We start from the raw sequence: 10,788 nt of genomic DNA on the forward strand, positions 1-10,788 counted from the left end.
AGGCCGGGGGGTGGCGGGGGGGCGCCCAGCCTGAGACCAGGTAAGTGCCCTGAGGCCCTCCTCTGACCACTCGTCTCCCGCCCCGCTGAGCTCCCTCATCTCCCTGTCTCCCCTGGACACAGCCCTCAACACCCCCTGGTCCCTCTCCCTCCTTCGCCCGCCCCCCCGTAACGTCACCCCCGCGTCACCGTGGCCCACTCTCCGTCTAGGCCATCTCACTGCTTGGCCTTGTCCTTCTCATCTTTCCCGGCTCCTTGGGCCTTGTCTGCACCGGTCTTATCCCTGTCCCACCTCGGGCACCCTCTGCACACTGGATCCACGCCTGTGGACCCTCCCTGCCTCTGTCCACACCTGGCCCTGCTCACGAGCCTGCACCTGTCCTGCACGGCAGGGTCCCACCTCCCTGGTTTGCAGAGGGGTCATCGGCCTGGGAGGTCAGGGTGTGTGCCCAGGGCCTATCAGTGGACATCACCTCTTGCTGCAGGGACACTGGTGCCCGGTGGCCCCAAGAAGTGCTCCGTGTGTCAGCATGTGCTGCTGACCATGGGTGTGGACTGGCCCCTGGAGAAGGGGGGCTGGCCTCCTGGGGCAACAGGCAGGGAAGCAGTTGGGGAGGCGAGCCACGTGGGGGCTGGGAGAGGCTCCCACAGGGGCCTCATTCTAAGTGGCTCTCACTCCAAGGCAGTGCCTTCTTTACCCCCCTCACCCACACCCAATCCCATCTGCTTCCACCTGACCCCACCTCCCCCAACCTTGTCTCCCTGTCTGCTTGTCTACCCCGTTTGACCCTGTCTGCCTAGTGTCCCCCTTCTGCCCCATATGACCCTGTCCTCCCGTCTAACTTACACCCCACTGTCTGACCCATCCCCGCCTATCTGACCCTGTCTGATCCGTCCCCCAAGTCTGACCCTGTCTCCCCCATCTGTTCCATCTCTCGTCTGATCCATCTGACCCGTCTGACCCCATAACCTCGTCTGACCCTTTCTTCCTTATCTGCTCCATCCGACCCGTATGATCGCATGTACTGTCTGACTCCGTCTCCCTCATCCAGCCGGTCTCCCATATCCCCCCAGTCCGGCCCTGTCTCCTCCCGTCTGCCCCATTTGACCTCTCCCCCTCGTCCGACGCTGTCCAGCGCGTCTCCTCCTGGACCCTCGTGGGTGCTTAGGCTCCATGTAGCACATTCTCTCGTTTGGACTGCTAGATGCTAGGCTTCCTCGAGGGTTGGTTCTCAGACTTATGACTCTAGTTGCTGTCCAGCCCACATTGGTCCTTGGCGCCTGGGGCCTGGTGTCCAGTAGGCCCTCTGTCTATGCCGGGAGGTGTCGCCTTCACACTGGATGAGGTCTGGAAGGCCGCCCACGCTGGCCTGAGCCCCAGTAGACGTGGCGACAGTATCCACCTGGAAGGCTTGGTGGGTACAGCCAGTTTATGCCCCACCTGGAGCTGTTCTGGCCGTCGTGGTTCAGAGTTGGTAGGTGTCATGTGAGGGGCCACTTCTCTGTGCGCCCTCTCCCAGCTGGTGCAGGTGCCACGTAGGGGGTCACTTGCTGGTCAGGCCTTCCTGGTTGCCTCCGTCACTCCCCTCATGCTTCCTCATGCTTGTCTGTATGTTTCTCTGCTGTCGATGGGCTAGGTGCACATGTGGGTTTTTGGGGCTGGTGGGACCACCCACGGGCCAACCCTCCAGAAGCCCGGGTGTCGTCCTTGAGTCTTCGCATTCTGCCCACCCTGAGTCCTGTGAGCTGACCCCCAAGTCTACTGTCCGCCCTCCTGCCGACTGCCGTCCCTCTGGCCCTGGCTACTCTCTGGCCCAGGGCCTCCCTCTGGCCCAGGGCCTCCCACTGGCCCCAGCACCCCTTCTTGTGCTAGGAGGGGCTCCAGGGCACACGGCCTCATTCTCCCTGGTAAGACCTGAGGGTCCCATACACCCCACTCCTGCCACCACGGTGCTTCTCTGCGGTCTGAGTGCGCCAGCCTCTCTGCCCGACCTGCAGGCGTCAGCTCATGCCTGTGCGTCACCTTGCTGGGCGCTGGGAATGGGCAGCCAGTCCGCCCTCGTGGTTGCTCCCAGGGATGCCCTCTGAGGGACAGGCAGCCTTGACATCCACCGCTCTCGGGCGCTGCTCCTTCGCCAGGAAGGAGTGCGGCCCTCTGGTTCGGGGGGCATTTTGTTGTCCACACGCCAAAGTCCATCTTAAAGTGCGATTTGTGCTTGCACTGGCTGCCTGCCTCCCATCCTCCAGGCTCCGAGTGGCACCTTCCCCACCGCACCCTTTGTCCCGCCGTGCCTGTGTCCCCGCTGCTGTCACTTGAGCATCTTCGACTGTCCCCAAAGCCCACTGGTGCTGCTTCCCAGTGTCCGCTTGTCAGGGCGTGGGCTATCCCCATGGCTCAGGGGCTGTATGCGGTGTCCTCACTGTGGGTGACTGTGCCTCCTGCCTTCAGTGTGGGGGCTGGTGTTGTGCTCATCCATGGAGACTGCTGCGGCGGGCAGGGGACAACGTTCCTGCTGCTTTCTCTGCAGAGGCACATGATTTTAGAGTAGGGCTGGGCACTAGCTTTGGAGGCTCGAGACCACTGCTCAGCTGCCTCACGCGGCTCCCTGTGGCCCCCTGTCTGTCCCTGGCGGACAGCACGCCTAGCTTGGTGCGGAGGCTGGGCCAGCCTGCATTCTGACTGAACCACTCTCCTCAGCTGTGGGCAGGGGGCCCTCAGGGTCTGGGCACCCCTCCTCCTCCTGTGTGCCAGGCAGAGGCCGCTTGGTGGCATGTGCCGCAAACAGCTCAAGGCAGTGCCGCTGGGGTCTGAGGGCCCAGGGATGGGCCGTGGAGGCGTGTGAAGGGGAGCCCAGCGTTCCTACCTGCCATCAGCCCTCTGCTCCCTGGCCTGCCCCCAGGGCCCCAGAAAGCCTTGGCGCTGACCCTCGCTGTCTCCAGGGCTGCCGGGGGCCTTGGTGGGAGCACAGCCCTGCACACCCGGCGCCTTTGGGCCACAGGACCCCACTGTGGGCACACACCCGAGCCTGGGGCCAGGCCTGAGCCTTCTCTCTGCTGTGCCCCTAGTGCCCAGAGCCAGGGTCACCACGCTGTCTAACCCCATGGCGGCCTCGGCCTCCAGATGGACCACACCCCGAGGTACCGTACCGGCCACGCAGGCTGGCTCCCCCACACCTGGCACAGACAGTTCCCGTGTGACCGAGTAGTCGTGGGCACTAACGTCCCCCCACGCCTGCCACTAACGGCCCTGAGGACAGACTAGTGTAACTCAGCCCTCCCCACAGCCCTGGACACTAACAGCCTGATTCCCTGAGTCCTGCCCCAGCCCCAGACACTGTGCAGGCACAGGCCCCACCAGGGGCCAGCTGACCACCCCTGCCCCTTTGGGAGCTCAGCCCCAGGTGTGTGGTGCCCTGGCCTAGCTCCGGTGTTCATGTGGCTTCTCCGTGCAGGTAAATGGGGCAGCGTCCGGGCCAGCGGGCGCAGCGGTGGGTTCAGTGGCGATGTGGGCTCCCGGCTAGCAGGCAGAGACATGCTGGGCCCCCCCCAGGCCAATGGGGCTCCCCCTGACCCTGGCTTTCTACGGCCTCAGCGTGCAGCCCTCTACATCATTGGGGACAAGGCCCAGCTTAAGGTAACTAGGGTGGGGGCATGGGCTGGGTGGGCGCCCGGGGCCCAGGCCCACCTCACCATGCTGGCCTCTCCCAGGGTGTGCGGCCAGATCCCCTGCAGCAGTGGGAGCTGGTGCCCATTGAGGTGTTCGAGGCACGGCAGGTGAAGACCAGCTTCAAGAAGCTGCTCAAGGCGTGTGTCCCGGGCTGTCCCACCACTGAGCCTGGCCCAGCCTCCTTCCTGCGCTCGCTGGAGGACTCAGAGTGGCTGACCCAGGTCTCTGCACTGCCCCTGCCCCCGCCCCTCCGGTGGCTGACGGCCCTCCACTCACCCGTTGCTAAGAGCAGATGGGGTCTTGGCTCCCTCATCCGACAATGCTGGACCCTGGGAGGGAGTGACGGCCACTTCTCACACGGGTGGTGGTGCCTGGACAGCAGAGAGACTGGGCCTGGCTGTGTCAAGGCCATGGCTGTCCTTAGGGCAGGGCTGGGCATCTCAAGGATGGGGGCTGCCTCTTCGGTCCTGGGGGCCTGGGAGGGCTGGAGGAAGCAGTCAGCCCGCCCTGAGCAGACTGTCGGCGCGGTGTCCACCTTGTAGGCAGCCCCCAGGTGCAGCGCCCATGTGGCCATGGGGTGTCAGGCCTGCTCTGGGGCAGGCGTCTGAGGGGCTGTTGGTCCCTGCAGATCCACAAGCTGCTGCAGGTATCGGTGCTGGTGGTGGAGCTGCTAGACTCGGGCTCCTCCGTCCTGGTGAGCCTGGAGGACGGCTGGGACATCACCACCCAGGTGCGCAGCGGGCCGTGGGGCCAGGCGGGCTGGGTCTCCCGGGCATCCTCCTGAGCGCTGGCCGTGCTGGCAGGTGGTGTCCCTGGTGCAGCTGCTGTCGGACCCCTTCTACCGCACGCTGGAGGGCTTCCGCCTGCTGGTGGAGAAGGAGTGGCTGTCCTTTGGCCATCGCTTCAGCCACCGCGGGTCCCACACCCTGGCCGGGCAGAGCGGTGGCTTCACCCCTGTCTTCCTGCAGTTCCTGGACTGCGTGCACCAGGTGAGCAGGTGGCCGTGGCGCAAGGCCGTGCCTGCCAGGTTCTAGACCGTGGTCCCTGACCCCTGACCCCATACAGGTCCATGTGCAGTTCCCCATGGAGTTCGAGTTCAGCCCCTTCTACCTCAAGTTTCTCGGCTACCACCACGCGTCCCGCCGCTTCCGCACCTTCCTGCTGGACTCAGACTACGAGCGCATCGAGCTAGGTAGGCCGGGTGGGGGGCGGGGCCCGGAGCGGGGCAAGAACCCTGGAGGGGCCAGGCTCAGTGCTGCCCCCGCAGGGCTGCTGTACGAGGAGAAGGGGGAGCGCCGGGGCCCCCAGGTCTGCAGGTCCGTGTGGGAGTACGTGGACCGGCTGAGCAAGAGGACGCCCGTCTTCTACAACTACATGTACGCGCCCGAGGACGTGGAGGTGAGCCGGGGCCTGGTCGGGCAGGTGGGCCGCTCGCGGCCCAGAGCCTCACGCCAGCCCCGCCCCCAGGTCCTGCGGCCCTACAGCAACGTGTCCAACCTGAAGGTGTGGGACTTCTACACCGAGGAGACGCTGGCCGAGGGGCCCCCCTACGACTGGGAGCTGGCCCAGGGGCCGCCCGAGCCCCCGGAGGAGGAGCGGCTTGATGGGGGCGCCCCCCAGAGCAGGCGCCGTGTCGTGTGGCCCTGTTACGACAGCCGCCCACGGGCCCAGCCCGACGCCATCTCGCGCCTGCTGGAGGTGCGTGCAGCCCTCGGCCCCGCACAGCGCGCGGGCGGCCCAGCCCCTCACCCACCCCGAGAACCGCCTGCCAGCCTGCGGTGACTGGCAGGCACCCTGTGGCCGTGCCCCACACTGGGTGCATGTCCGCAGGCGGTGGTGACTGGGGGCTGTTGTCATGACCTTCCCCCCGCCGGCATGCGCGCTTCCCCTGGCCACTCCTGGGGTCCGCCCTAAGGGAAGACAAGTTTTTCCCAGGGATGGGTCTCCCCTGGGTTGGACTGCTGTACCCCCTTCACAGGTGCGCCCAGCCGCCAGCCACACTGAGATCCGAGGTGGCTCCAGGTCCAGCCTGCTCTCCGCCAGTGTGCGCCCGGCTGTTCCCTGTTCTCACCTGGGGGAGAACTGTGTCTGTGGGCCTGGAAGCTTGGGGGTGACGCTTGGGCCTCTTCTTTCTTGGCGTGCATGTCTGCTCAACATCAAGAACCAGGGTCTAGTGGGGCAGACACCCCCTGTGGAGGGAATCGAACCCCATGGTGCCCGCAGTCCTAGGAGGCGAGGGCCGCAGACCCAGACCTCACAGCATTGGCGCACCCCCCACACACCCCTGCACCCCCCCCGACCGAGTGCGTGCCTTTGGAGTGTCTCAGTCTGCGTGCTGCTGTGTCCTCCGGGGAGTGGAGCTGCCCTGGGGGAGACGGCAAGGTGTAAACAAGTAGATTTCAGCAGGGCAGCCCTAGGCCTGGCCTGAAGGGACCTGTCGCCCAGGGGCTTGGGGGCACAGGGTCTTGGATTTGTGGATGAGGGTGACCCAGAAGCGCAGAGGGCAGAAGAGCATCCCTCTCTCTCTGGGAACACACATAGTCTTGGAGTCTTGTGAATTTTGCCACCCAGCTTCCTTGCGACCAGCGTGCACGTGCGTCGTTGTCCACTTGGGCTTCTGGCTGGTCTGCGTGTTCACCCAGCATGTGGTTGGGGCTTCTTTTCGTCCATTCTGCCAGTTTCTGTCTTTTGTTGGAATTTCCATCCGTTTTCATTTGTCGACGTAGTTGGGTTGGAGTCTAGTTTCCTGCTATTTGTTTACATTTAATTTTTCATTCCTTGCTTTTCTGCTTTTTCCTGAGAATGAGCATCTTTTAGTTTTCCACGTTGCCACTTTGACAGGCTTTCGAACTACACCTCTTCAGCTGTCAGGGTCTGCAGTCCCCCCTTATCCGTCCACAGTTTTAGCCATCCGTGGTCAGCCACAGGCCAGAAATATTAAATTAAAAATTCCAGAAATAATCGATGTTTTAAATTGCATGCTCTTCTGAGTAGTGTGACGAAATCTCTCGCCATTATGCTCTGTCCCGCCCAGGACCTGGATCTCTCTCAGTCCAGCGTCTCCAGCCGCAGACTGGCCTCCCGTTAGTCACTCAGCAGTCATCACATTGATGGACGGTCTCGGGGTTGCCGCGCTAGTGTCCAAGTTGCCCTCGCTGCACTAGATAATGGCCCCAAACCCAGTCAGGAATTTTGTGACAGCGTGTCATCATTGTCCTGTGGTTAGTCTCTCACTGCGCCTGACTTGTGAATGAAGCCTTATCGTGGGTTCCTCCCTGTAGGAGAAAACAGCGTCTCTAGAGTGTGGCGCTGTCCGTGGTCTCAGGTGGTCGCGGTCTGCCTCGGAGTCCGTGGTGCTGCCTGTCACACGACAGCGTACTCCCCTCCACCCCTTTCTGTCCTTTATGCGGCTGTCGCCGTGCAGTTTTCTTTGTGCCAATGACATAAACGCAGTGCGTATCGTGTTTAAGGAGTCGGCATTGTTTCAGAGAGATTGGGGAATGAGGGAGAAGCCTTCTGGGCGTGGTTTCCCGCCTTCCTCACGCTGCCAGCGTGTCTGACCTCGTGTCATCTCCCTCCAGCCCGAGGGACTTTGAACGCTCCTTGTAACGCAGGTCTGCCGGTGACACATTGCTCAGTTTTTGTTTACCTGAAAATGACTATTGTGCCTCTATTTTTTAAGGGCATTTTCTTTGGATACCGGGTTCCAGGTTGACCGCTTCTTACACTCGATAGTTTATATCGTTATAGACGTTTTTTGTCTTGCATTTTTTCTGGTTAAAAGTTGGTGCTCGTTCTTATCCTCGTAAACTGCGTATATGTTACCCTTTTGTTCCTCTGAATATCTTTAAGATTTTCTCATCATTTTTGGTTTCGGCAATTTGACCATCATGTGGTTTTTCTTTGTGTTCATTCTCTTTGGGGCTCTTTGAGCTTTTTAGGTCTGTAGGACGATGGTTTTCATCAAATTTAATACAATTTAGGCCATTATTTCTTTAAAAAGTTTTTCTGTACAATCTCCTTTCTTTTCTCTGGGACATCATTGTCCAATAGGTCACTGAGACTCTGTTTTCTTCCAGTCTTTCCTCTTTGTGGCTCATTTTGGATGATTTCTATTATCCTGTTTTCAAATTCACTTTTTTTTTTATGTTTATATGCTCTTAAGCTTACCTAATGAATTTTTCATTTTAGATATTGTATTTTTCGGTTCTAGCGTTTCCATTTGCTTCTTTTTAAAAACAATTTCATTTTCTATAGAGAGTTCCCATCTGTTCAACCATGATGTCTATATTTTTCTTTAAATCTTAAACACATTTGTAATAACTGTTTTGAGATTCTCGTATGGTAATTCTAATACCAATTTCACTTCTGGGTCTGTTTCTTTGAACTTTTCCCCTAGGTATGGATCTCATTTTCCTGACTCTTTGCTTGTCTGATAATCTTTCTATAAGCTGGCCATTATGGATTCTCCATTGCTGAGCATCAGGATTGTGTTGTCTGCCTTTAAAGAGTCTTGGATTTTATTCTTACGGACAGTTAATGAACTGTGAGTCTGTTGGATCTTTTCAGGGATGTTTTGAGCTTCGCTGGGGCCGCTCTGAGGTGCCTTTCCTCTGGGCTGAGAGGAGCCGTGCCCCAGAGCTGTGGCCCCTGGGTTTCGGTGAAAGTTTTGGTCCTTCGGCAGGGCGCCTCCACTCTGGCTGTTGGGCAGTCCTCCCTCTTCCTGCAGTGTGTAAACTCCAGAATTTGGATTTAGCTCACAGCTTCTTAGTAGCTGCTCAGGCCTGTGACATCTTGCCTGCCATGTGGCAGTTTAATTTGGTCAAAGACTCAAGGAGGCCCTTGCGTGCCATTCCCTCCTCTGGCACATGCCACCCTGCGACCCGTGCACATCAGCATCGCTGGCTTCCCAACTCTGCCTCTGTCCAGCTCAGCCAGCCCCGGGCTCTGCTCGGGCTCCGCTTGCCCGTACTGTGGCCACGCCCCCTGCTGTCACCTGTCTCCGTTTCAGAGCTGCCCTCCCTGCTGTCCAGCATCTGAAAGCAGCCACGTCCTGTTCTTGCCCAGTTCCGCAGCTGCTTATGGCGGGTAGGCTTGTCGGACTCACCGTGGCGTCGTGGCTGGAAGCGGAAGCCTACCCATCCCAACTCAGCCGGCAGTCTCTTTGTTGCTCTTGTGAGAGAGCGTGTTTTTCTGGTTGTTTGGGGATTTTTCTCTTCGTAGTTCAGCAGTTTTTCTGTTTGTAGTGCTTCTTGATTATGTTGTTTGATGCCTCTTGTTTATAAAACTTTGAACCGTCATCTCCAAAAATCAATTCTGTGCACTCCCCACCTGCCTTCCCCTCCGTCCTCCAGTTATGTGTAATGAGACCTTTTCTTGTCTTTCTTTTCTATATTTTCCTTCCTTCTGTCTTTTCATGTTCCAGGCTGGATATTTTCTTCTGAAAAATCTTTTAAAAGTTCACTGATTCTCCCCAGGAGCTGCAGCGGCTGGAGACAGAGCTGGGCCGACCCCCCGAGCGCTGGAAGGACACCTGGGAGCGGGCGAAGGCCGCACAGCGCCTCGAAGGCCGGCCAGACGGACGTGTGAGCGGGGTGGGTGTGGGGGCCCGGGTGGGCTTGCTGCCAGGAGGAGGCAGAGGCTTCCTGGCACTGACAGGGGCCCCCTCTCCTGCCCCAGGGCGCCCCCAGCTCCCTGCTGGTGTCCAGTGTGCCCCACCACCGCCGCTCGCTGGGTGTGTACCTGCAGGAGGGGCCCGTGGGCTCCACCCTGAGCCTCAGCCTGGACAGTGACCACAGCAGCGGCTCCACTGCGTCCAGCTCCCGCCAGGCTGCCCGCCGCAGCACCAGCACCCTGTACAGCCAGTTTCAGACAGCTGAGAGTGAGAACAGGTGTGGGCACTTCTGAGCTGGGGGTGCTGGGGGTTCCCAGATGTGAGGCAGGTGCCTCGGGGGGCTTCTGGTCACTTCTTAGGTGGAAGGATTTGTGGGGAAGACACGATGGTGGCCCAAGCATAAGCTGAAAGTTGCTGGGGGGAAGCAGGTGGGCTCGGAAGGGGTGTGAGATGTGGGACAGTGAGCACAGCCAGGCTGAGAGGGCAGTGGAGCAAAGGGACAGGGATTCTGGGCTACCTGGGAGGGGAGGCGGGCGCCGGGTGAGGCCAGTGCCCTGCAGGCTGCACGTTTCTCCTCCTGGTCCCAGGCCCCTGGCTGCATGTGGCTACTTCCCTGACACCTCAACACCCCGGGGCTCTGCTGTGGGACCACCCCTGGTGTCTGTCATGTGAGGGTGTGTGGGCCCCTCCCTGTCACCTTCTAGGTACAGCCCAGGGCTTCTCTGTGGCCCCCTGGCCAGTGCTCCAGCCTGGGGTCAGTTTCAGGGTAGGGAGTTGGCCTTGCTTGCAGCTGTGGTCCCTGACGTTTTTGGCACCAGGAACAGTGCTCCTGTGAGAACCTAGTGTCTGACGATCTGAAGTGGAGCTGAGGCAGTGACGCTGGTGCCGGGGAGCGGCTGCAAATACCTCATGCTGTGGGGCCCGGTTCCTAACAGGCCATGGACCGGGACTGGTCTGCAGCCCCAGGGTTGGGGATCCCTGGCTTGCAGGACTGGCCTGGTAGGGGAGGGGTGGCTGCAGGGTCCGGGTTTGGCTAGGCGCTGATGGCGCTGATGGCCGGGCTCTGCCTGCTCACAGGTCCTACGAGGGCACGCTCTACAAGAAGGGCGCCTTCATGAAGCCCTGGAAGGCCCGCTGGTTCGTGCTGGACAAGACCAAGCACCAGGTGAGTGGCCCGCGGGTGTTGGGGCAGGGGCGGGGGAGGCCCTCCCCTGACTTTCTGTTCCCTCAGCTGCGCTACTATGACCACCGCGTGGACACCGAGTGCAAGGGCGTCATTGACCTGGCGGAGGTGGAGGCCGTGGCGCCTGGCACGCCCACCATGGGCGCCCCCAAGACCGTGGACGAGAAGGCCTTCTTTGACGTGAGCCGCAGCCGGGGGCGGGGCGGGGCGCCGGGCGGGGCTCCGCGGGGCAGTGCAGTCAGCCGCCCCCTTCCGCAGGTGAAGACGACGCGCCGTGTTTACAACTTCTGTGCCCAGGACGTGCCGTCGGCCCAGCAGTGGGGGT

General features: G+C 60.6%; 1 protein-coding gene across 1 annotated transcript in view; it reads left to right on the top strand.

Annotated features, from left to right (window-relative positions):
• The window catches only part of SBF1 (SET binding factor 1), a 23,231-nt gene that overhangs the window by 10,701 nt on the left and 1,742 nt on the right, over positions 1-10,788 (top strand). Inside the window, exons 29-41 of the mRNA XM_025051038.1 lie at positions 3,066-3,137; positions 3,452-3,633; positions 3,708-3,887; positions 4,295-4,396; positions 4,470-4,655; positions 4,732-4,858; positions 4,934-5,064; positions 5,134-5,364; positions 9,144-9,260; positions 9,346-9,557; positions 10,358-10,445; positions 10,512-10,643; positions 10,722-10,786. Of these exons, the coding sequence (XP_024906806.1) occupies positions 3,066-3,137; positions 3,452-3,633; positions 3,708-3,887; positions 4,295-4,396; positions 4,470-4,655; positions 4,732-4,858; positions 4,934-5,064; positions 5,134-5,364; positions 9,144-9,260; positions 9,346-9,557; positions 10,358-10,445; positions 10,512-10,643; positions 10,722-10,786 (1,825 nt within the window). The remainder of the gene's footprint in view (positions 1-3,065; positions 3,138-3,451; positions 3,634-3,707; positions 3,888-4,294; positions 4,397-4,469; positions 4,656-4,731; positions 4,859-4,933; positions 5,065-5,133; positions 5,365-9,143; positions 9,261-9,345; positions 9,558-10,357; positions 10,446-10,511; positions 10,644-10,721; positions 10,787-10,788) is intronic.

This window comes from Pteropus alecto, unplaced genomic scaffold (genome assembly GCF_000325575.1).
Source record: "Pteropus alecto unplaced genomic scaffold, ASM32557v1 scaffold118, whole genome shotgun sequence".
NCBI lineage: Eukaryota > Metazoa > Chordata > Mammalia > Chiroptera > Pteropodidae > Pteropus > Pteropus alecto.